The sequence below is a fragment of the Lagenorhynchus albirostris genome, chromosome 9 (assembly GCF_949774975.1).
Source record: "Lagenorhynchus albirostris chromosome 9, mLagAlb1.1, whole genome shotgun sequence".
NCBI classification, from domain to species: domain Eukaryota; kingdom Metazoa; phylum Chordata; class Mammalia; order Artiodactyla; family Delphinidae; genus Lagenorhynchus; species Lagenorhynchus albirostris.
Window position 1 is genome coordinate 8,019,897 of NC_083103.1, and position 24,658 is coordinate 8,044,554.

At 56.1% G+C, this 24,658-nt stretch overlaps 1 protein-coding gene across 2 annotated transcripts in view; it reads left to right on the forward strand.

The window, feature by feature from the left end:
- Nucleotides 1–4,395: 4,395 nt before the first annotated feature.
- MACROD1 (mono-ADP ribosylhydrolase 1) overlaps nt 4,396–24,658 on the forward strand; it is a 152,701-nt gene continuing 132,438 nt past the window's right edge. Inside the window, exons 1-3 of one of the 2 annotated variants that reach the window (XM_060158842.1) lie at nt 4,396–4,956; nt 15,007–15,108; nt 15,752–15,868. In XM_060158842.1, the coding sequence (XP_060014825.1) occupies nt 4,659–4,956; nt 15,007–15,108; nt 15,752–15,868 (517 nt within the window). In that variant the 5' untranslated portion in view covers nt 4,396–4,658. The remainder of the gene's footprint in view (nt 4,957–15,006; nt 15,109–15,751; nt 15,869–24,658) is intronic. The other variant, XM_060158841.1, reaches the window with a different exon arrangement.

Genomic DNA, 24,658 nt, shown 5'->3' on the forward strand with positions numbered 1-24,658 from the left:
TGAATGAGGCAGTAAAAAGAAGAAAGATGGCCAGGTAAAATGGGGTAGGGCTAAAACTTGAAAGACTCAGGAAACAATAATGCACTGGGCTTTAAAATCAAGCCCCTGGGGAGAGGAGTGCACTGCCCTGTGGGTCTCTTTAGATCTGGCAGTTATCCTGGGTCCTGCTCTGGTCTTAAAGACCAGAAGCTGGAAACCCTCACTGTACTGTGGTCCCGCACCCCACTGCATGTTCAGTCTTGCTGAGATGGTGAATCTGCTCCTCTGGGTAGCTTTGCAACCCTGAAAGGTGTGGAAGCCAGAAAAGCAAACCCAGAATCTTGCTACCAGTTTAGGAAGTTTTGTAATCATTCTGCTAATACCTGCATGTTTATTAAATGTTTTGAAACATGCATCAATCTACCCTATTTGATTTGCAATTTTCATTAGAAAGGAATGAATGGGAGACAGCCTGCAGCGATGACTGCAATAAAGGCTCCCATCCCTGTATGCCTGCCCTTTGCCACGGATTTGGCTGCTTCTGTGAAGACATGGAGTCTATTTCTCCACTTCTTGGATTCTGGGCTGGCCTTGTGACTTGCATTGCGTGCCGTGACTGTGTGAATTCTGTGCAACACAATGTGGTGAAAGTGATGTAGTGTGACTTCCGAGTCAGGCCTCGAGGCATTTTGCAGCCTCTGCTGACATCCTCTTGGAGCAGGGCTTGAGAGCAGCATGCTGTGAAGATGCCCAGTCTGGCGTAGTGGAGGCCACATGGGACAGAACCGAGGGGCCTCGCTGACAGCCAGCGCCAATTGCCAGTCACACGAGTGAGGCCGTCCTGGGCCCCCCGCCCCTGTGGCCATCTGACACAGGAGTGACCCAGGCAAGACCAGCAGATGAAACTTCCAGCTTATCCCAGCCCAAACTGCTGATGCAGAGGCCTGGTTGTTATTTTAAGCCAATAAGTTTTCAGTGGTTTATGAGGCAGCAAAAGATAACTGAGACAGTATAAAAGGATCTAAGTTCGTAAACGGTGTTTGAATATTTAAGAGAACTGATTTATCATGTTTATAAGTTTAATCTATTAGTGTATGACAATTGCTAACTGATTAGAAAAAAATATGCTTGGCTTGGGAGGGAAGAATAAGGTGGGGGATGAAGGCATCTTTACCGGCTACTCCCTCCCTGCTTATAAAAAAAAAAAAGAAAAGAATATGCTTGTAAAAAAATATATGTATATGCTTGTTATATGTGTAAGTCTCTTCTGCTGAGAGTTTGAGGCATTTGAGAGGACCAGCTATTTCAACTCTGTAAAATGTAGTTTAAAATCTATTAGGGAATTTAATTACCTAAGTTTGCAATTGGCATTCATTTTCAGAATTTAATCTGTTGAACCTGTGATTTAATTAAATATTCATCAAAGACTTAGTGAAAGTAATTGTTCTTATTTTTACACAAAAATTAGATTTATAAATAGAAAACTAGATTTGCAAGTTGCATTTGGATATTTAAGAAAAGCTAGTTCTTTTAATTTATGAGTTTAATAAATACAGTATTAGTTTAAATACAAGCAGCAGTAGATCACTTTTTGCTGCATGAAAAAAAACCCTCTCCAACATTAAAAATCCTCAACAGAAAACAGCGGGTGTTACAGCCCCACCAGAAGATTTGGCACTCCACAGACTCCCATGCCTTTGCTTCTGTGGGTCCCTCGGCCTGGAATGCTCCTGACACACATAGACATCTGTGGTACCTGGCAAGATTTTACCTTTTCTAAAAGGTCCAGCTGAAACTCTGTGAAGAGGTCCTGCCTTGCCAAGTCAGAATCGCACTTCTCTGCCTAGACCCATCCGTGTGTGGGGCCCAGGCCTCTCTTAGAACAGGCCCTGGTAGGCTATTGTCTGGGACCTTCTCTATCCTGGCTGCCATGTGAGAACAGAGCTGAATCCCAACAAAAAGAAATAGAAGGACTAGTTCAGATGCCGAGGGTGTCCAGGGTGCTTCCATGGCCTGGCTCTGGGGGACATGGATTTCAGGCTCTGTGCAGAAGGCAGCCTCCTGATAGGCACTGATACTTTCTATGGCTGGGTCCCCTGCCTCCCCTTGCGTTCTCCTCCCCAGACTTTGCCGGGAAGGGTGTAGTGAGCAGAATAACACCCCCCAAAGATGTCCACATCCTAAACCTTGGAGCCTGTGCATATGTTACCTTACATGGCAAAGGGGAATTAAGGTTGAAAATCAGCAGACTTTAAATGGGATCATCCTGGATCATCACCGGTAAGTTCACTGTAATCACAAGGGGCCTTGAAAATGGAAGAGAGTCAGAGGGAAAGACCGCCAGGGAAGACTGGTCAGTCAGATGGAACATTGCTGGCTTTGAAGATGGAGGAAGGGGCCCACAAGCCAAGGAATGTGGGTGGTCTCTGGAAGCTGGTGCTGACACCTTGATTTTTAGCCCAGTGAGACCGATGTCTGACTTGTATCCTACAGAACTTTAAGAAAATGAATTTTATTTATTTATTTAAATTTATTTATTTAAATTTATTTATTTATTTATTTATATTTTTGGCTGCGTTGGGTCTCTGTTGCTGCGCATGGGCTTTTCTCTAGTTGTGGCAAGCGGGGGCTGTTCTACAGTGCGGTGCGCGGGCTTCTCATTGGGTGGCTTCTCCTGTTGCAGAGCACAGGCTCTAGGCACGCGGGCTTCAGTAGTTGTGGCACTCAGGCTCAGTAGTTGTGGCTCACGGGCTCAGTAGTTGTGGCTTGCAGTCTCTAGAGTGCAGGCTCAGTAGTTGTGGCGCACGGGCTTAGTTGCTCTGCGGCATGTGGGATCTTCCTGGACCATGGCTCAAACCCATGTCCCCTGCATTGGCAGGTGGATTCCTAACCACTGCGCCACCAGGGAAGCCCTTGTTTTTATTTAAGCTGCTACATTTATGGGAATTTGTTATAGCAACAATAGGAAGCTAATACACAGCGTCACCCACATGCTTCATTGCCTGAATCAGTGACATTTGTGTAATCACTTACCAGACCACAGATAGGAACCAAACAACCTTGACCCAAGCCTGGACTCTGACCCCCATAGGCCATGTTGACCTTGGGCCAGTCCAGGCTTCTCATCTGTGCCCTAGGGCAGTGCTGCCTCACCAGGCTGTGGGGAGCACATAGTGAGTTAATGGAAGTAGAGCAAATGGGTGTAGAGGGCTTAGCTCAGCTCCAGCTGGTACCTAGTCCGCTGTGAATGGTTGCTGTCCTGGATGCAGTTGGCAAGGCCCTTCTTGCCCTGGTAAGTTATTGGAGAAGCGGCAAGTGGTGAGGTGACCTTAGGCCTGGGGGCCTGACTACTGCATCCTGAACTCATCTCGCTGACCTTTCCGGGGAAAGGCGCAGGCCTCGTCGTTGGTGGTCCTGGAGTGTTGGGGGCCCTTGGCCCTTCCTTCCTGTCCCCTGGCTTCTGATCTACCCTCTCTGCCCACAGGTCTCCCACTGATCCTCTCCTGGGCACCACAGTGGTGCCAGCTGCATCCACAGGAGGGTTCTGTGATCCTCCTCACAGCCCTGTGAAGCGTTATCGCCACACTCAGCGCCAGAGAGGCCTGGAGCACAAGGCAGGTCTGCAACGGTCAGACCTGAGAGCTGTCTTCCTAATATACAGCTCAAGAAGCAAGGTACAAGGGGCCAGCGTACCCGAGTAAGAACGAGCAAAGCTGGTGCTAAAACCTTCTCTGGAACCCTGGCTTCTTGTCCCAGGTTAAAAAAATATCCACTATGGCGAGTTCCCTGGCCGTCCAGTGGTTAGGACTCTGCGCTTCACTACCGTGGGCCTGGGGTTCAATCCCTGGTCGGGGAACTAAGATCCCGCAAGCCACGGGAGGCGGCCAAAAACAAACAAAAAAATATCCAGTATCATATTTATCAAATAATAAAATGGTATAGAAAGACATTAAAATTTTAAAAATCCATCCTTATAGTCCTTGTAAAAAATTAGGAAAAATATAAAGAAAAAAATCACTCCAATTCTTCCACCGAGAAGGCCACTTGGAACTCTAATTTTCTGCCTTCAAATTACACGATTTCCACCTTTGCCTCCCTAGCCGCTCTAGGTTCGGTTCCTGCCACCGCCGGCTAAGAAGCAGCAGCGCAGCGGCCTGGGGAAAGTCGCCCAACCGGACGTACCCGTTCGCGCCACTCGTCACCTCCCCACCGCCGGCGGGGACGCGCGGCTCCCGGGGACTGGGAGCGGGGTGGGTCCCGGGTGACCCATAGGGAGCCGCGCTCGACTCAGTACGCCCGGCCAGAGGGGCGGAGGCGGGGCCGGGGGCGGGAGGCACCTCCCACCAGGAAGTTGGCGGCGGCCGAGCCAGCCCTAAGAGGAGGCGCACGGCGGCCGCGCGACCCTGCGAGAGCTGGGCTCAGGCGCAGCGCGACCCCGCTGGCCGGGCGGGGCGCGCACGTGTGTATACGAGTGCGGGGGCCCGTCAGCGGCCCGGACTACAAGTTCCAGGGTGCCCAGCGGCGCGCCTGGGTTTTCTGGCCGCGCGGCCCGCTGGCTCCTGAGCAGGTCGCCGCGGGTTGGCACGCGTCACCTGGTTCCCGAGTAAATAAGGGAGAGACTCCCCGAGCACCGTAAATAGAGTCCAAGTGGGCGGGGAGCCGCCCCGCGCCGCCCGCTCATGTCTCTGCAGAGCCGAGTGTCCGGCCGCCTGGCACAGCTGCGCGCGGCGGGGCAGCTGCTCGGCGCCCGGCGCCCCTGGCCCGGCCCCTCGGCGGGTGCCACGCGGACCCGCAGCACTGCGTGCGGTCCCCCGGCGTCCCTGGGCGCGTACGACCCGCGCGCGCGGACCCCAGCGGGAGTTGGGGCTTGGGGGGCGGCGGCGGTGGGGCGGAGTGCCAGGGTGCGCACCTGGGCCCCCCTGGCCATGGCGGCGAAGGTGGACCTGAGCACCTCCACCGACTGGAAGGAGGCAAAATGTAAGTGTAAGCAGGAGGGGGGCGCGAGGGGCGAGGGCGGCCCTACGTGGGCCTTCTCCGGCTGGACAGCACCCCACCAGCAGCCTCGTCCACCCCAGAGAACTGGGGAAGTTAAGGTCCCATGTGCCCCGGTATGGACCCCCATTAACAGCCACGCCCCCATGTGCCCAGCCCCATAAACTACTTCACCGCCCCGACCAGGTCCAGGTCCCCAGTGGGGGGCAGTGTGAGGAGGGTGGCCTCACGCCATTGAAATGTGTTGCTGGGCACCCCCAGGGAGCATCCAAGACCTAGTACCTTAATCTGTTGTGCACGAGGGAAGCTGAGGCCCAGTGCCAGAGCCAATAGGCCAGAGTCACTCGGAGTTCGCTTCAGGATCGGACAGGCTCTGAACTCCCCAGCTTTTGCGTAGTGTGGTTTCTCAAGGGGGGGCATTTTAGGCAGAGTGGGCTGAGCGGACAGCTCTGGGGCTGGCATCCCACCTGGTGGGATCAGATAGCCACAAGGAGTGGCCTCCCTGAGCAGGCCGGTTCCACCTCCCCCCACGCCTACCCGGGGGGCCTGCCTCTCTAGGCACGTGGTTTGGTGCCCTTTTGCCCTTAACGTTGGCCTCTGGACACTTGTGAGCACTCTCTGCCTTATTCCTGGGGGACACAGGACAGAGGAGCTGCGGGGCAGGGCAGGGATGGGGCGTTGTGCCTATGAGAACAGTGACCCCCCGCCGCCCCCCCCCCCCCCCAATACCCAGGAATCGATCCATTTCCTCCCGCTCTGGGGCAGGGCATGAGTCCTGGTGGGCATGAATCCCAGGGCTGGACTCTGGGCCCGAATAGAGCAGGGAGGGCAGGCAACCTGACCTGCAGAGCCCCAAATAGCCCCGGCTGCCTGTCCAGCTGCCCCTGCCCTTCAGGGCCTGCTCCCTGGGCTCTTGTGACCATTCGGGCTGGATCCCCTTTCAAAAGAACAGGGACAGCAGCTCATTGGCTGGGCCCTTGTGGTGAAGTGGGTTCAGCCAATGGGGTTGGGAAGGCAGGCCTAGGGCGGGCTGTGGTTGGGGGCAAGGGGAAGGCATCCTCTTGGGATTGGAGGTAGAGTTCAAGATGACTTACCACTGTCATGAATTGCATTGCCTTCACTGGGATCTTAAAGCACCAGCAGGAAGCACTTGACTTTGCTCCCGGAACACAAGGAGTGCTTGTCAGCCCTTCAGCCCTGGCCCCAGAACACCGTTCAGGGTGGGGAGTGGGGGCTGGCCCCCTGGTACGGGGACTGTCCCCACAGGGAGCCCTGCTTTCCCTTCTCTGTCAGAGAACAGTAACCCAGGGTGGTGGGAAAGAGAGCTGGGGAGGCCAGGGGCCCAGGCACCTGTTCCTGGATCCGCCACTTTTTCTAGGACCCAGCTCTCCGCCCCTCCCATTCCTGGGTGCCACTGAAAACTTCCAGACCTCATGAAGCTGATGGGTCAGGGATTCCCAGGCTGCTCTCTGCTAGGAGCTGGGATTTCCATTCATTCAGTCCATGTTTATCGAGTGTCTTCTATGTAGCCAGCACTGTTGTGCTGGGGAGACAGGCAAGGACCCTGGCCTCACGGAGCTTAGGGGGAAGAAACGGTAGAGGATGTGATCAAGGCAATGAGACAATGCCAGGTAGAGGTCAGTGCTGCAAGGAAGCCGTGGCAGATGGGGCCGCGTGAGTGCCAGTGTCCAGTCAGGGGGCAGTGTGAGGAGGGTGGGCTTGCCCCAGGAGCCCCAGCAGTAGGTGTGAAGCCGCCCGCCCCCCAGCAGCCGTTAGGTGGCAGTTTATGGGGGTGAGACACAGAGGTCTCTGTGTCTTAGTTACCTATTGCTGCATAATAACAGATTACCCAGACACTTGGGGGCTTAAAACAGCAAACATTTATATTATCTCACAGTCTCTGAGGCTCAGGAAGCTGGGAGTAGCTTAGCTGGGTGGTCAGGCTCAGGGTTTCTCAGGAGGTTGGCGGGGACTTGGTTAGGGGTGGAGTGAGCCCTTCCCAGATGGCTCACTCCTGTGAAATGGCTGTTGCCCAAATGCCTCATCTGGCCCCCATTCAAGGGGAGGGAAATTAGTTTCCACCTTTGGGAGGGAAGAGGATCAAAGAATTTGGGGCATATTTTAAAAACCGCCACACTGAGGGACTGCCTCAACTGGATTCTGCCTCTGATTGGGGTCCAAGCTTTGATCCTTTATTTATTTGGCCACGCTGCTCAGCTTGCAGGATCTCAGTTCCCCGACCAGGGATTGAACACGGGCCCCCAGCAGTGAAAGCGCCGAATCCTAACCACTGGACGGCCAGGGAATTCCTACAATCAGTGTTCATTTACCTAAGTATACTGCTGTGTAACCACTACTTTGATCAATAGGTAGAACACTGCCATTGCCCCACAAGGTTCCTTTGAGCCCCTTTCCAATGAGTACCCCTTACTGCTAATCATTTTTCTATCTGTTCATTTTGTTTCTTCTTGAACTTCATATCACCAGAGGCATATACTGTGTCCGGTTCTTTTCACTAATATCTGTGTGACTCGTCCACATTATTGGGTGTACCGACAGTTGGCTCTTTTTTATTGCTGTGTAATATTCCACGGTGTGGATGTACTGCAGTTTGCGCACGCAGTCTCCTGTTGATGGGCACTTGGTTTCCAGTTTGGGACTGTTGGGAATAAAGCTGTTGTCAATATCCTTGTACATGTCTTTGATGGACATGTGCTCATCTTTCTGTTGGGGGTATACTTACACAGGCCTCTAAATGCTTGTCTATGCCTGAGATGATCCTCTCTCAAAGACTGGCACATAGTAACCAAACTCACAAGAGACTGATGTATAGTTCAGAGGGTTGAGGTGCAGTTCACGCTGGGGAAATGTAATAGCTGTGGGTCTGGAAACTCATGTGCACATGGGCAGGGCCTCCTCTCCCTGTGGAAAAGCCATGTGGAAGCCAATTCACAGTCTTAAGTTTGCTCAGCAGCAGGTGTTCTCAACTAGGGAGCTGGTTGAATGATTTTGGAAGCTGATCCCACTGCCCTGGGCAGGCTGGGCAAGCTTTCCTGCCAGGGGTGCGCCTACCCACTGAGGATGCCTTTCCCCGGGTGGTTGCTCAGTGTTCCAGTACAAATGCAGTGCTGAGTGCCTGCTCTGGGCCCCAGGTGCAGATGCCTCAGTCCATGGCCCAGCGAGTCCTCTGGACAGATAGTCAAATTCTGCCTGGGTTCTGCACATTCCTTTTTCCTGGGTTCAAGCTGACTGCCCACTTCTGTGGACCTGTTCTTTCTGTGGACCTATTCTTTCTCTAGGTAGGTAAATACCATCAGGCTGATCTTCCTGGCTAGGAGACATTCAGTCTTTTTGAGAGACCTCTGCAGTATTTGATTTCACTGGCCAGGGGTTAATTTCTATAATTTAATTCCCTCAGTTCTGGAGTGTCTCATTACCACCCGCCCCCGCCAGGTTGTGCCTTTTCATCAGAAGATTGTGGAAACAGTCCTACTGTAAGGCAGTTGGGTGCGAGGGGACTTAAGTTCAGGCACTGGGGTGTTTGGGGGCTTTGCCACCACAGGAGGGGCCTGGCCTCCAGGAGAAGGGCACAGATCCTCTTTCTGACCTGCGGTAGGGGCAGAGCTGTGTGCTAAAAAAGAGAACGGGTATTGGTGTCATCAGACGTGGCAAGCCCTGGAACCACTGCTTCCATGCTCCCTGAGCCTCAGTTTCCTCATCTGTAAGATGGGACCAACAGCACCCAATTTGTAGGTTGTGCTGGGATCACATTAGAAACCATTTTGTACACAGCGGCCAAAGGGTCCCCAGTGCCCCCCTCCCTTGACACCCCCCAATGCCCCCCGTCCCTTGTCGCCCCTCGGGTCTGTCTCCTCTCTCTGCCCTGTTCTGGCCATGGGGACACTGAGCTTATATAAACTTGTCTCCCCCATGGTCTCAAATGCTAGAACTCTGACCCTCAGTTCCTGAGCCCTGTTTCCTCTCCCAGGTGGCTCAGGATAGGGTCATGTGTTCCAGCCTGTTTGCATGGGGCAAGGCAAAGACTGATTTCACCCCCTGTGGGATTTCACCCAGAGCAGATGATTTATCTGATTCGACTGCCGAACCAGAAAATTTCCCAGGCACACCTGGGAATTGGGTGGGCTTCTCCCACCTGTCTTCTGGGAAGCAGCCTTGGCACGTCCCGGTGCGGGCAGAGGCGAGGGGGTCTGGGAGAGCAGAAAAGCTCCAACGTGCCTCCTGCCATCTCCCCTTTGCTCGTGCCATAGGCTTTGATGAGCCTCTGCTCTTGGGGGACGGTGAGAGGTGATTAATGCCCCCACTGCCGTGTTCCCAGAGCCCAGCTGTTATCAGCCCTGCCCACCCGCCCTTCTTCAGAAGAGGGGCCTCCCTCCGCGCCAGCCTGCCCTCAACTTTCCGAGCACGGTCTCATGAAGTGCTATAAAGACACTTCTTTAAACACATCACTGAAGTCCCATTCGCCCGGTGCCCTTTACGGTTCTGACGCAGCCTGCTTCCTCCAGCTCGGCTTTTGTGCCCGGGAGCCGCTGAAAGCTTCATCTGGGGTCAGACCTCCCCATCAAAATTTACTGCAAACATCCTTTTACAGCACCTGTCTCGCTGAGCTGTGAAAATACTCTCGCCTCTCCAAAAAGGAAAGAAAATTAGAACGTATGTTGTACATCTTTTATAAGAAAAATAAATCTCACTTGTGCTTTAAGTCGGCACCTGTCCTTCTGGCAGAGGGAGGTAGCGCGTGTTATAAATGTGTGGGGCATATGCCCACCGTAAGGGTCCTGCTTCTCCTCCTCCCAGAGCGAGTGAGGAGGGCCTGGGGGCGGCCCCGCTGATGATGAAGGTGAGGCTGTGAAGACAGCGCTCCGGTCCTCAACCGGCTTCTCCTTCCCATAAATCAGAGCAGTGCAGCCTGTGGCTCCTCGGGGTCAGGCTGCAACCTTGTTCTGGAGACGAGTGAGAACACGGCACCCCGCACACTGGCCTCGAGAGGTGTGCGCTTGGGGACCACAGGCCGGAAGGGCAGGCTGGCAGGTGTCCCCAAGGTTGGCGCCTCGTCAGCCGGTAGCTGAGCTGGAAGCTCTGACGGTCTTCCTTTGCCGTCTCCGGGAAGCAGAGTCGTGTTTTGGTCTTTGCTGGAGAGAGAGGACTGCGTGGGCTGTGGGTCACTCAGAGCAGACCTCGGGTACTGGGGAGGACAGTGCAGGACAGAGCCCTGGGCTGGGTCCCGCCCTGGCTTCCTCTTGCTTGCCTGTGGCCAGGGCGATTGCTCTGCTGATTTTGTAAAGCAGGGTGGTGGCATCTGCCAGATGGTGTCTGCTCGGGGACCTGAGCCATCTCTGGGCATCCCAGACTAGTGCCGTGGGGTGCCTGGGGCCTGCCCCAGCCGGAGGGACTCCGGTCTTGGGAGTCCTATGGGGTTGGTCTGCGCTCTGGCTGTGTCCCAGTACGGGCCTGCACTCCGGCCACAGGTCCAGCCAGCTCTGAGTACTGGCACTTGGGCATGCCAAGGCCTCGGAGGGGGCCTTTGGTCACAGTTGTGCAAGACGATAAATATGGGGACCCAAATAACTTAAACAGCTCCTGCACCTGCTTTGCCCCAAGTTGGAAAAATAATGTTTCCCCTCCCACATTTTGTCTTGTTTTCATTTGCTCTCTTTGGGCCTTCTTATTTCACACACAGGAAAGACTGAGTATATCTGATGTGTATATCGCACTCGACAGCTTCCTCTGTGTTTTTGCAGCCAATCTTCTTGTTCACAGCAAGCTTGGGTGCCAAGGAAGGCTGGCCTTGTCCCTATTCTAGAGTCGAGAAAACTGAGGCTGAGAGGGTGAGCACCATGCCCACGAACATGATGGTGGGAGGTCATGAGCCCAAACCTGGGGGGACCGAGGAGCAAGAGTGGAATCAAACCCCCAGCAGCGGCCAGGCCACGGGCCGGCAAACGCCCCAGATGGGCCGGGGGAGGCTGCCAGAGCCTTGCTTTTGCTCTCCCGTCCAGCTGTTCTAGATTTCTCTCCGTTTCCCCACCCGTACGCTCTCTCCGACCTCAGGGCTTTTGCACGCGTTGTTCCCTCCTCCCGGGAGACCCTGTTCTGTTAGCAAACTTGCCCGCAACCTTCAGGTCTCAGCTCCTTGGTTCATTGATTCATCCCACAGATGCCCAGGGACACTCACACACGCTTATGCTGTGCCAGGTGCTGGGAATCCAGCATAAACATGACACATCCCCATATGGCCAAGGTCAAGCAAAGCACAGATGGTAGGGGAGGCAGCTGCTCTGGGAGGGGGAGGGCAGTGAGGAGGGAACTGTAAAGGAAGACCAGGCAGGAGGCACAGCAGGTACAAGGGCCCTGAGGCGGGAAACAGCTTGGCTGTTGGGGGAACTGAAAGGCTGAGGGGCTGTGGGCAGGGTGAAGTGCAGTGGGGAGGGTAGCACGGGAGGAGGTTGGGAAAGAGGCAGGCTCTCCAAGCCCTGGCAAGGACTTGGGGTTTGAACTGAGCTTCACACAGAGAGACAGCTTCTATCTGACTTCTGTCCCTAATATCTCTGGGCTGCTGTGTTAGGAACAGACCATAGGGTGGACACAGGGAGTCAGCTGGCCGGGCGGGGCGGCGGGGAGGCGCTTCCAGAGGAGTCTAGGGAGCAATCAATGACGGAGGCTTAGCCCTGGTGGGAGTAGCAGAAGGCACGGTGTCTGTGGTGTTGGGGGGATAAATCTAACAGCCTGCAGATGGATGGAAGAGGGAAGAAGAGAAAGGAAAGGCCCTTGGTTTGGGGCCCCAGCAAAGTCTGGGGCCGTTCACTGAGAAGGAGGAAGGATAGAAAGGTCAGAAGCTCAGTTCTGCACACACAGAATTTGGGGGTGAGAGCATGCTGTGGGCCTGGGGGAGCAGATGCGCGGAAGAGGCCAGGGGCTGGAGGTGCAGCTTTGGGACCATGAGCGTTTTCGAATGCGTGGAACTGATGTGAAAACCCAGGGAGAGGGTGTAGATTAAGGAAGAGGGGAGGCAGCAAGGAGGCTGAGAAGGGGGGCCAGCGAGCAGCCTGGGATCGGAAGTTGGGGGTCCTGAGAAGAAAGAAGGGGTTGGGGGTGCTGAGCGTACAGGGGAGGCCAGGAAGGGCCACTGAATAAGGACAAGTGGCCAGTGTGGTGCCTCTGACCTTGGCCTTGATGGAGAGGTGGGGTCGGGGGGAGGAGGAAGTGGAGACAGCGAGTGGAGACAGTGGAGTGAGGCAGAGAAACGAGGCCACAGCTACAGCGTGTGGAATGCGTGGTTGAGGGAGGGTTTTGTTTTAAAAGCCCGGGTACACCAGAAGGTGTTTGAGGGCAGGCAGGACAGTCCAGTGGAGGGGGAGCCGCAGGAGTGAGTCCTCGGGGAGGTGAGCTGGGCGGCCCCGGCTGGGAGGAAGGGCCTTCGTGCCCAGTGACCTGAGGGAGGGAGAACGAGATATGGGCAGGTGTTGGGGGGGTGTTCTGCCTTGGTGGGAGGGGGAGGCAGCATCCACTGGATGGACGGCCGGGAGGACGAGCGGAGGAGCTTGGGAGAGGGAGAAGGGGGAGGGGGCACCCACTTCCGAAGGAGCGGCTGGAGTGGCCTCCTAGGGAAGATGAAGAACTTAGGGGGAGCCTCTGCTTGGTTGGTGGGGGTTCCTCGAGCGATTTGCAGCTCCTGGGGCAGACCGGAGAAACTGGGGGTACCTCTTCCAGGAAGCTGTCCCAGCCGCCCCTCTGTTTGGTCAGGCCCCAGACCTCGCCTCGCCTCCCAGGTTTGGTGCATGGTGGGTGCTCAGTAAATATGTTAACTGACTGATCTGTATTCAGACTGCCAGGGAGAGGCAGAGCCTGGATGGAGTCGAGCCTGTTGTTTGCTTGGTGGTACCGTCTGCCGGCAGCTGAGTGCTTTGTTTTGTGCCCAGCTAAGCCTGTTCTGCTTCTCATTTAACGCGAGGGAACTTTCTGTGCCCCCATTTTACAGAAGAAGACAAGCAAGGCTTAGAGAAGCACTTCAGTTCCTTCAAATACCAGCACCATCCCCCCACCGCCACCCCTCCCAACACGCAAAGAAAGGAGCGTTTAAAGTAGGAGCTCTTGGCCTGTTTCTCAGATCATGGGGAGGGCAGACCCTTGAGAAGGAGGCTGGGAAATGGGCTGTGAGCATCCAGGGACTCTAGTGACAGAGGGGACTGTCCACGCTGGGTACCATCCACGCTGGATACCCTTGCCTCTTAGAAAGAATGAGAATGGCACTGCTGTGGGGGGATTCTTAATCTCTACCTGGTGGAAGCATTTTTAATCTGATTTGGGTGCCCCTGGGATGAGGTGCCCCTGTCTCCCCTCAGCATCATTCTCCCCCTGTGCTTGCCTCCTGCCCCACACCGTGGATTGCAGCCACCCAGAACCTCGAACATGCTGTTCCGGATGGTGGAACACCCTTCCCTACCCTGGCTACCTCTCAGTCCTCTTCCCAGTCTCCGCTAAGCACCCCTGGACTGGGGTTCCGGCTACCTCCTCTCCCAGTCCCCGAGTGTCCCTTCCGTAGCACTTCTTGGAATTTGGATTGCTTGCTTGATCGGGTAAAGCCTGGTCAGCCTCTGTCTCCCCTGCTGCATTATAAATTCACGAGGGCCAGGACCACGTCTGCATTGCTGGGGGTTGGATCTCCAGCACCATGTGTAGGACCTGCGTGTGATGGGTGTTTAAGGAAGGGGGTGGGAAGTGGCTGCCGGAGAGTGTGGTTCTATCTTGAGCTGGAGTTGGTATAAGCAAATTCAAGGTGTAACGAGCTTTTGGTAATAATTCCCTACAGTGTTGAGCTGGACTGTGAACGGGGCCCTTTCTAGGCTCCTCGGGCATCTTGAGGAGCAGAGGCTTGGATGGGCTGACTTCGGCAGGGCAAAGGCACATATGGGGGACCCACCTGTCTCTTGAATATCTGTCTGTCTCTGCCTTTCCACAGAAGGCTCCAGCAGGCAGACCCTACCTCTCCCCCTACCCCCTCTAATTGCCCTCCTACCTCTGCACATTTTCTGATGCTTTTTGGGTTCCTTGACTGTCGTCTTTCCTCTTTGTTGTCTCTCCCTCCCCTGGTGGTCACTGGGGGCTGCTCCATCTGGGGAGTGTGTGGTGGAGGACAAGGCTGGGCTGAGAGCCAGGCTGCCCTGGTGGTCTCAGGCCGGCAGGGGGAGCCCACGAGCCGCGAGCCTGGACTGCTGCTCTGGAGAGAGGCTTCCCTGCCTGGGGCCACCCAAAGGGAAGACCAGGCCCAGCAGGGGAACCAGCCTGGGTGGACCCAGAATCTGTGAGTGGATGGGGGGCCTGGCTTCCCACTCACTAGCTGTATGACCACGGGTGGCTTCCTGACCTTCCTGAGCCTGCTTCTTGATCTGTAAAATGGGGACAATTCCAGCCACTCCCTTGATTCATGACTCACCCCAGTGGGCATCTCTCCGCGGGGAGCCCTCTGCCAATGCAGGGGGTTTGTCACAAAGGGGCACCAGACCCACTTGCTTCTGTGGCTCTTTGAGGAGCACGGGTGTCCTGGTTCCCTGCGTCCTGCTGCCTACAAATAACGACAATGATGATGTAACTGATTGATGATGTAACTGATTCAGTGCCGCCGACCTACCTGGCCTTAGCATGTATGAGTAAGCTTGAAATTAGTCTGCAAGGGCTGTCTTGAAGATATTAGGGACCCAGAGGTGTGGACGCAACTGGAAAGTGGCAGAGTTGAATTCTGCACTCAGGTCTGTGGTGCCTGAGAGACACCCTCCACCTCCATGGGCCTCAATTTCCCCTCCTAACAAAGAGGGCACAGCAAGATCTTCTAGGGGACCCTCCTTCCGCGCCCCTCCCCGTGTGCTTGCGGGAAGGATGGGTGTGCAGGGCTGCTTTGCATCCTTGGACGAGGCGAGCATCCCCGTGAGGATAGGAGACCTGTGGGAGGTGGGGAGGCCCCCTGGACTGCTCCTCTCCCTGCCCGCCTGACTCTCCTGCCCACCCCACCCGCCCCTGCAGCGTTTCTGAAGGGCCTGAGTGACAAGCAGCGGGAGGAACATTACTTCTGCCGGGACTTCGTCAGGCTGAAGAAGATCCCGACGTGGAAGGAGGCGGCGAAAGGTAGGCCCTGCGCTGGGCAGCCCAGCTGTCCGGGTGGTGTGTGGCCCTTTCAGGCCCATACCTTGGGAGAATCATAAAGACAAGGCCAAGAAGGAGAATGGCGGCAGCATTTATGAGTGCTTGCGGTGTGCGGGCCCTTTGCGGTGTCACCTCATTTAATTATCAACACAGCCTAAGGCAGGTTCGGTTTTTATCGCCATTATACCGTTGGGAAACTGAGCCTTAGACCTGCAATCCCATGGCCGCTGGAGCTGGGATTTGCTGCTTGGTGTAGCGGCCAGCAGTGCAGCGTCCTGGTGAGCGCGTAGGCCCTGCAAATTTCAGGCCTGGTAACTGGGAACCCAGGCCAAGTTACTTAACCCTCCTAGGCCTCAGTTACCTGGTGTGTAAAACGGGGATGGATGGCATTGCTACTCTACCTGTGTGCAACGTTGTGCAGATTCAAGGAGATGAGTGTGTGCTGCACACAGTAGGTGCTTAGTCAGCGTGGGCTGTCATTACCGTGTCGTCGGTCCTCGCGTGGCACGTTGCCTCTGGAGGTGGAGGGCAGTTGATGGTGGCTTGCCTGACTGGTGGCCACTGGTGGGTCACTCTGCTGTGGGCACCTCTCTATGACCCCACCCTCGGCCTCTGCTTGTTCCAGGGGTGACCGTGAAGGTGGAGGAGCCCAAGTACAAGAAGGACAAGCAGCTCAACGAGAAGATCTCCCTGTTCCGAGGTGATATCACCAAGCTGGAGGTGGATGCCATCGTCAACGCCGGTGAGTGAGGGCTTCTGGCCAGCCTGAGCCAGAGACCTGGGTGGCCACCTCGTCACTGTACCAGGCACGCGTGGATGCCACCTGGCTCCAGTGAGGCTCGGGTGGCTGGGCGAGGGTGGCCTGCTGGCGCCACGGGAGCCCAGCGTGTCGGCAGCGTGGACTCCTCTCCCCTTGAAACCCTGACCTGCTGCGTCAGGGGCGCCATGGCTGAGCTGCCTCGAAGCTCTGAGACCCGTTAGTGGCGGGTAAGGGAGAGAGCTCCACTGGAATTGCGCCGGACTGCCCTGCCAGGAAGGCGGTGGCCAGAGGGGGTGGTCCGACCTTGGGGGCTGCAGATGCCCCTGACCACTGCTTTCCTTCCTCCGCCTCCTGCCCTCCCAGCCCCCCTTCTAATTGGGGTGGGCGAGGAAACATGTTGGGGAGCATGTCACAAGAAGGGTGGGGGCAGAGGCCCCTGCACCCCTGTCAGCTTCCTGCGACGGCTCTTGCTGACTGGGCAGTTTATTGTGATGAGTTGAGGAGTCTTTTGTGTCTCTCCCCTCTTGGGAGAGGGAGGAAGGTGGCGGCTCTGCTCCCAGGCAGTGGTTGTCTGGCTGAGGTCAGGAGTGGTGTGTCAAGGGGCGGTCAAGTCCAGCAGGTGCTCAGGTGGTTCACAGGACAAGGGCGAGTGGGGGCCGAATCCCCCCACTGTGGTTGCCAAGTGTCACAGGACGGAGCCTCCTTCCTGGAGAAAGGTTCGCAGGCCTGGGCAGACCCCCTTGTCTTGGGTTCCAACTCATAGGGAAACTCCACCGTGCTAGCCCCTCCCCACCTGCGCAGTCTCAGGCGCTCCCAGGAGCGTCTCAAATCTCCTTCATCGCGCCCTTGGGCTTGCAGCCATTGGCTGACCCCAGTGCTGGCCAGGGCGTGGAGTGGCCAAGTGACTCTGGGTCTTGGTGGTGCCCGTGCTGGTCTTGCTAAGCGACTGGGCTTGAGTGACCAGGGGAGAGGTGGCCGCTCATCCGCTCTGGGCCCGCTTGTCTGTGATCTGGGTTGCATTTCCGGCAGTGGCATTGCTCTGCGTGTCTCCCTGCTGACGTTCGCAGAACTGTGTGGTCACAGGGGTGTTCCCTCCCCCCTCATTGCCTATTTCAGCGCACAGGTGACCAGTCACAGGAAGGTAGGAGTTCTGACTCGGAGCAGGGTGTGGTGGGGTCACCTTTGGGTTTCTGCTTCCTCTGATGTGTTTCTCTTGGGCCACTAGGATGGTGGGTAGCAGCGAGGTCCCCATCTGGGGAGACACAGGGCTAAGACAAGTCAAGTCACAGTGGCCCAGGAGAGAAGGGTATTCTTGCTGCCTGGACCCCAGAGGGATGGCCTGGTGTGGAAGGACCAAGCCTTGGGGCCCCGGCTGAGGGGACATTGCCACAGGCCTGCGAGGCTGCCCTGCCTAGTGCCCTGGGCCCTGTCAGTCACTGGCAAGGGTGTGGGAGGCGCCCCGCTGGTACTTTTTTTTTTTTAATAAATTTATTTATTTAATTTATTTATTTTTGTCTGTGTTGGGTCTCTGTTGCTGCGTGCGGGCTTTCTCCAGTTGTGGCGAGCGGGGGCTACTCTTGGTTGCGGTGAGCGTGCTTCTCCCTGTGGTGGCTTCTCTTGTTGCGGAGCACGGGCTCTAGGCACGAGGGCTTCAGTAGTTGCGGTGCACAGGCTTAGTTGCTCCGTGGCATGTGGGATCCTCCCGGACCAGGGCTGGAGCCCGTGTGCCCTGCATCGGCAGGTGGATTCTTAACCACTGCGCCACCAGGGAAGTCCCCCCACTGGTACTTTTCTTCCTGAGCTGCAAAGTGGCCAGAGAGAAAAGTAGGGCATCTTATCCCCTCCTTCCCAGCCAGGTTGATGGTTGGCAGCCAGGAGGGAGGGTGTGGGCAGAATGCAGATGGAGTGGTGTGGGGGCTCTGGAGCCTGCCCGCGGGGCTGCAGGCATGATTAATGGCTCTGCCTAAGTGCCCTTGTGCCTGGCCAGACTCTGAGTGCAGCAGCCCTGTCAGCCTCTCATGCTCTCAGGGAAGTGCTTTGGTCCTGGCTTCATTTGATTCGCCAGGGCTGGGCGTGGCAGTGTTTGCTGTGTCTTTCTGGGGACTCCCCTTCTCCATGTACCTGCCTGGGCTTGCATGATGGGAATGGCGGGAAACCCACCCATTGGATAGTTGGGGATATTAGGGTCTGATGCCCATGAACAGTGATGCTCACGCAGCACCTGGCATGAACAGAGCCCTCAGCACCTACCGCTGTTGTCGGTGCTTGAATTGATGTCAGCAGAGTCACTGGACGTCAACCCTGGCCCAGGGATGCCAAGGGATCCTGGTACTTCCTACAAATGAGCAGCTATGCCTCCCCCTGCCTGCCTCAGTTTACTAAATACCTCCTGGTGTGTCTTCCCGGGATCTCCTTTTTTTCTAGAAAGAGTCTCATAGCAGGGAGGACCCAGAACCTGCCTGGAACCCCAAAAAAAGGCTGAGATGGACCCTGGATCCAGAGCTCCCACACAGAGCCTGCATCCCCTGCAGACCCTCTCTGCAGGTTTTCCCAGCCCGGTGTTTGGGTGGCCTTGGCACTAATCAGACCTCGGGGGTCTTTGGTGGGTTTGGTACCCTCCAGCATCCTCCTGGGCACCCCCCAACCATGGGGTCGCCGCCCACCAGGGGGCAGCAGAGATCGCGGTTCCTGCGCACGGCAGGGCCGGTAAATCAGCCTGTTTATTAGCGAAATAAAAGTCGCGGCAGCGAGGGGCTTTTCAGGGCTGCATAAATCTGGTCTGTGCCTCGTGAAACCCACATGTGCTTAATTCATATGTAAAGTTTCAAGCAGGAAGAGAATACGTGTCCATTAAATTCTATTTGACTTGATTATAATCATTAGCCCTGAATAATTGCTTCTCAGCGCCGACCGCGGAGCCACCACAATGAGGAAAAGGAGCGAGCAGTTATCTCGGGGTGGGAATTTTTTAATTTTTATTTTTGAAGTCAGGGGCAGTGTTGGTCCCGCCAGGGTCTGTGGCCCATGGGGAGCCGTGTGGGTCGGACAGGGCTGGGGGCTTGAGGTCCACTGTGGAGCTTCTGGATTTTCTCGGGAGGGGGTGGGGGGCGGGGAGTCTCTCTTTGTCCCTGAGGCCAGATGGGGAAGGGGAGGGAAGATGCCATCGCTGCCTGGGCCTTGCTCCAGCTGCAGGGACCATGGAGGGGGAGGCCTGCAGGGGGCTGGGAAGGGCCTGTGCGAGAAAGGGATCAGCGCCCCAGAACCCCTCCATCCTGAAGAACTGTGGCTCGGGGGTGTCTCCAGGCGCGCAGGCGCTCTTCCCGTCCCTAGGGAGCACCCTGGGGGTCCTTGGAGAGGGCAGGGGCCGGGTGTCCTCTCTTCCTGCCCCCTTCACTTCTCCCCTCCCCGCAGAGTGACTCCACCCACAGCCTCGCTCAGGACTTTGGAAAATCAGACTCAGTTTCCCAACTGTTCCCCTGGCATTTGAAGTCCAGGGCTGGTTTTTACCCCACTCTGTTGATATTTGATATGTGATTGGGGTGTGTGTGCCATTAGTGCCTGTAATAGTGGATGTGTGTGTGATTTGTTGTGTGTATAATACGATGTATGTTATATGGTATGCGAAGGGGGGCTGGAACAGAGTAGGAGGATGTTTGCCTGGCCGGTGGCAGGGCATGAGGTCACAGGGGACAGGACCAAACCCCCTCAAGCCCCCAGGGGCAGTGCAGGCCTTCCCGGGTCATCCTTGGTCTTGCCCCAGTGGCTGCCAGCCGAGGCCACTTGCTCGGGCAGAGTCTGGAGAGTCTCAGGCTCCTGCCATCTGTGCTGGCCGCGGCTCCTGCCCACGGGGGCACACTGCATCCATCTTAATTAAATTGGGCTGCCACGCTGGTGAGATAAGCCAGGAAGCCCCTGCAGCCCCCATTCTGGAGCAGGAGATTCTTTGGGGCAGCGCCTGCCTCTCCAGCTTGGCCCCACGTCCCCCAGGCTGTGTCTAGAGAGAGCCAGGCCTAGCATCTCCTCCAGAGAAAGCTTGGGTCTGGGGGGGGGGGTGCCTCAGCTTCTGGAGCGTTTATGTCTTCTCTTTGCCACGGAATGGTGGGGACTATGGGGAGAGGCAGCATGACCTTGACAGGGTCCCTTCCATGCCCTTGAGTTTGCCAGCTTACCAAGCCTGTGCTTGTGGGCCCCTAGTTCCTGACAGACAGCTGAACCCCAGGCAGGAAATGTCCTGGCACAAGGAAAGACCCCCATTCTTGGCCAGTCCAGGGTCCGGCTGCCGGCTTTGGCCTTCGGGGCATAACGGGACAGAGCAGGGATGAATGTGATGCTTTGTGCAAAGACAGAAGGAATATTAAACTGCGAAGCTGTCCCAGGCCACTGAGTCAAGGCCATGCGCGTGCTGTGGCCTCCGGCCAGGTGTCTCCAAGCCTCTATTTCCCCATCTGAAGAATGGAGCACCGCGGGCCCCGCCCCAGGGCTGGCACATAGGAAGCCCTGTAAACTAGTATTGGAAAGTCAGCACAAGAGAAACTAAGTAGAATATAATGTGACAAAACACTGGAAGCGAGGTCTGAGCAGAGTGCCACGCGTCGCCTCAGGGACCAATTAATTCTGCAAGGAGGGCGCGGGAGGCGAGGAGGGTCAGGGGAGCCTTTGAGGGGACCCGGCATGCGGGCCGGGCCGTGCAGAACAGGTGGGGAGCCATGTTTCGCAGCGACAAGCTGGCCTCACTGGGAGTTTTTCTAAGTTGCTTATTTATTTAAAATAAGGCATGAAGTGGTGCTCTGTTTCCTTAAGTCTTGGGGCTTTGATTTGTGAAAATCTGCCAGCTGCTTCTATCACCCTCGTCTCCTTGGCAAGCCAGCCAAAGCCCTTGCTTCATCCCTTCTGCTGCCAGGAGGGCCCAGAGGAGCCTGGCCTCCTGGCTGTCCCTGGGCCACCGCTCGGAGTCAGTGATTTAGAGACCACCTTGATGGACTAGCAAGCAGGGGGGCCGAGGGACGCCGACTGCCTTGTGGGAAGTGATCTGACGCTGAACTGTCTCCGTAAATCGCTTTACCTGTCACTTCAGATTTAAAGGTGTTTACTGAGGCCGGGCCTCCACAGCTACCTTCAGCAGCAGCCTCTTCGCAGTGGGCAAGGAGGGTGGGCGGGAACCAGTGAGCCATGGAAGACTCCCTGGGCCCTGGCCCCTGGGGAGCACAGGTGAGACGGGCCACTCCCTCCATGCCGACCACTTGGCATCCCCGCAAAGCAGGTAGGGCTCGTATCCCCATTTTCAGTGATCAAACTGAGGCTCAAGAAGGAGATAACATGCCCCAGCTCGGCAGGTGACTGAGTCAGAATTCAAACTCATGTGTAGCCTTTCATTCATTCGATCAGCAGGCGTACATGGCAGGCCTGTTGTGCACCAGGCATTGGGGTAGGTCCTGGGCTACAGAAGACTCAATCTCAATTCCCAAATGCAGAGTGAAAAATATGAATGGAAGGGACAGCAAAGTGCATGAGGGATGGGAATCACACCTGCAAGGGTGGGAGGCAATCTGGAGGGCTGCCTGGAGGAGGCAGTACTTGAACTGAGAAGTAGGGATCTGAGTTAGAAGTTGGACAAGGACATTCTAAGGGGAGAGAGGGTGAGCACTGGCAGGGAGGGTGAGGCAGGTGGGACTCAGGGGAAGTTCTGGGGGGCTTGGAATGAGCCGTGGTGGGTCCTGAGCTGAGGGTCTCCCTCTAGATCTAGGCTGTATCCACACCCCATGCTACCTCTCCTAGCCTCCTGGTGTTATATCAGCCCCACGGTGTCAATGGGAAACTGAGGTTCAGAGACTTGAAGCATCTTACCTAAGGCCACACAGCTAAGCAGTAGTGGCACAGGTAGGGAAGGTTTGCCAGACTAAAGAGTCTCCAGGAAATCCCCACCCCCACTTTTTTCGTGGGTAGCTGGGAATACCTTCTCTTTGTTCCCTTTTCTTTTCTGGTTTAAAATTTGGGGTCCCCAGAGTGGGTCTGCTGTCATCTGTCCTCACTACAGGGAAACAGAGAAGCGGGATGGGGACTGGGTGGTCAGTGCAGAAAAGATGGGTCCAAGCTCATGGGCCCCATGAGGCCTTGTGGTGGGCTCCTGCTCCTGTGGCTGCTTGGTCGTCCTGTGCCCCAGTCCCTGCCCTGAGCACCCCACCAAGCCCTGCTTCTGGGTGGGGGTAGTGTGTTACTGTTTGTTCCCTCTGGGCCAGGGGCTGCCCCCACACTGGACATATCACCTCACTTCTGAGGCAGGCAATAATATTCCTCCAGTTTACAGATGAGGAGACCGAGGAACGTATGGGACCACAGTGCTGGGTAAAAGGCCGAGCCAGGAATCAAACCCTCATCTTTCAAACTTGGGTTTGAGAGGGATACCGTCACGTTTGCTTTTTCAGAAGTTCCCTCTGGGTCCAGTCTAGGGGTGGGGGGCTGAGTGGGTTGGGAGGCCAACAGGGAGGCCTGGGGTGCAGGTGGCTCTCTCCCCACATTAGAAAGCCTGGGACACCAAAGACTGTGCCAAGGCCTGATTTCCACCACTGCAGGAGGAGGGAGGCTCATTTCCACAAGGTCGAGAAGCGGTTACATAAATTCATAAATGATGGATCCCTTCTGAATTATTGAGATTCCCTCAAGGGCTCACAGGGCCTGGGCCAGTGAGCCAAGCTCTGGCCGATCGGCAGGACTCGAGGATCCTGGAAGGTCCTTCTGCCCCAAGGTCTTCTCCCAAGTTTCCCTTTATTAGCCAGATTGTTCCTGTCCTTCCATAGGGAATGTGACAGTGGGCAATGGACCTTGGACCCAATGATCTTTTGTCCTGAGACTCAGTAAATGTTTGTTGAATGAATGAGTGAGCAGATGTCCTTGAGAGTTGGTCAGACAGCAGGAAGGACTGGATGAACCAGTGATCCCCTCTGGGCCCCCTCCTTCTGCCCCAGCCCAGACCCCACGCAGCCCTCTTGGTCGGTCATAGAAGCCAGGGCTGGAAGGGACTAGAAGGGACTAAAGCATCATGCAGGAGAGGACAGTGGCAGACTGCCACTTGTGTGGGCAGCTGATGAGGTTCCTGGCTCAGTGTGAGGCCCAATGACCCAGTGCCTGCCACCAAGGCATTTGCAGTCTTGTAGGGAAGACAGGGGAGCATCTGAAGCCCAGAGAGAGAGACGGTGACCTGCTCAGGGTCACATAGCAGGGAAGTGGCAAAGCAGGCCTTCCTAACTCCCAGCACTGCCCTTTCTCCTGGGCCTTTTTCTCCCCATCACAACACACAAATGGTCAGGAAACACAGGTAGGGCTCCGCTGCCCGCCACCCCCTGCTGAGGGGCCCTGAGCCCTTTCTGTCCGGCTCATCTCGTCCTTGAGGCTGCCAGCCTTCAGCACCCACACCAGTGTGCCGGCCTGTGTCCCTGACATGATCTCCACCCCAAGCACTGAGCTGAGGAGCCTGGAGCTTGTGGGAATGTGTGTGTTTTGAAATTAATGGGGACCATTAAATTGGCCAAGCATGAAAAGGGCTGGATCTGCAGCCCTTGGATCGCTCTCCCGGAATGATCCTGCAGTGCCTTGGCAAAGGGCTGCCCAGCCAGCTTCGGGCCTCCCCAGGAGGCTGTGTCTTGCATGGGTACCCTGTGTCCCTAGGAGGTGAAGGGGGTCCGGCATGTGAAAGCCATGGATTCCCCCCAGGAACTGGGGTCCCCTTCCCTCCCTCTCAACACAAAGCTCTGTGCAGACAGTGCTGTTTGTGGGGGTGTTGAGATGAATCTGCTCTCTCCAGACCCCTAGGGTGGGCTTACATACACACACCAGAGCCTGGCTCTGGGGACTCCTGGGTGGGACCTGCCCTGGTCCCAACTTGGGGTGGCCTCTAAGACATAACATGACCTAAAAGAGAGTGAAAGTATCCAGCCCCCGCCTCCTCACCTCCCAATCTCCAGACAGCCCCACCCACTCTGGAGGCTCCATTATAGGACATTGAAATTGGGACTTGGAGCCCTGGGTATGAGTCCCGGCTCCACTGTGCACCAGCTGTGTGGCCTCAGGCAAGCCCCTTCACCTTTCTGAGCCTCGGTTTTCTCATCTGTAAAACAGGGATAAAAGTGCATTAGGGGGCTTCCCTGGTGGCACAGTGGTTAAGAATCTGCCTGCCAATGCACGGGACACGGGTTTGATCCCTGTGTCTGGGAAGATCCCACATACCGCGGAGCAACTAAGCCCGTGCGCCACAACTACTGAGCCTGCGCTCTAGAGCCTGCGAGCCACAACTACTGAGCCCACACACCGCAGCTACTGAAGCCCGCACACCTAGAGCCCGTGCTCTGCAACAAGAGAAGCCACCGCAATGAGAAGCCCGCGTACCGCAAAGAAGAGTAGCCCCTTTTCGCCACAACTAGAGAGAGCCCTGCGTGCAGCAACGAAGACCCAGTGCAGCCAAAAAAACAACAAAAAAATGTGCATTAGGACCCACGTCCTGGGTCATTGTGAGTTTGTTTGTTTTTTAAATGTTTATTTATTTATTTTGGCTGAGCCAGGTCTTAGGTGCAGCACGCAGGATCTTCGTTGCCACCTGCGGGATCTTCGTTGCTACGTGCGGGAGATTTAGCTGCGGCGTGCGGGCTCTAGTTCCCTGGCCAGGGATGGAACCCAGGCCCCCTGCATTGAGAGTATAGAGTCTTAATCACTGGACCACCGGGAAGTCCCTCATCGTGAGTTTGAAAGGAGACAATTCGCTCAGCACAGCGACGTCTGGGA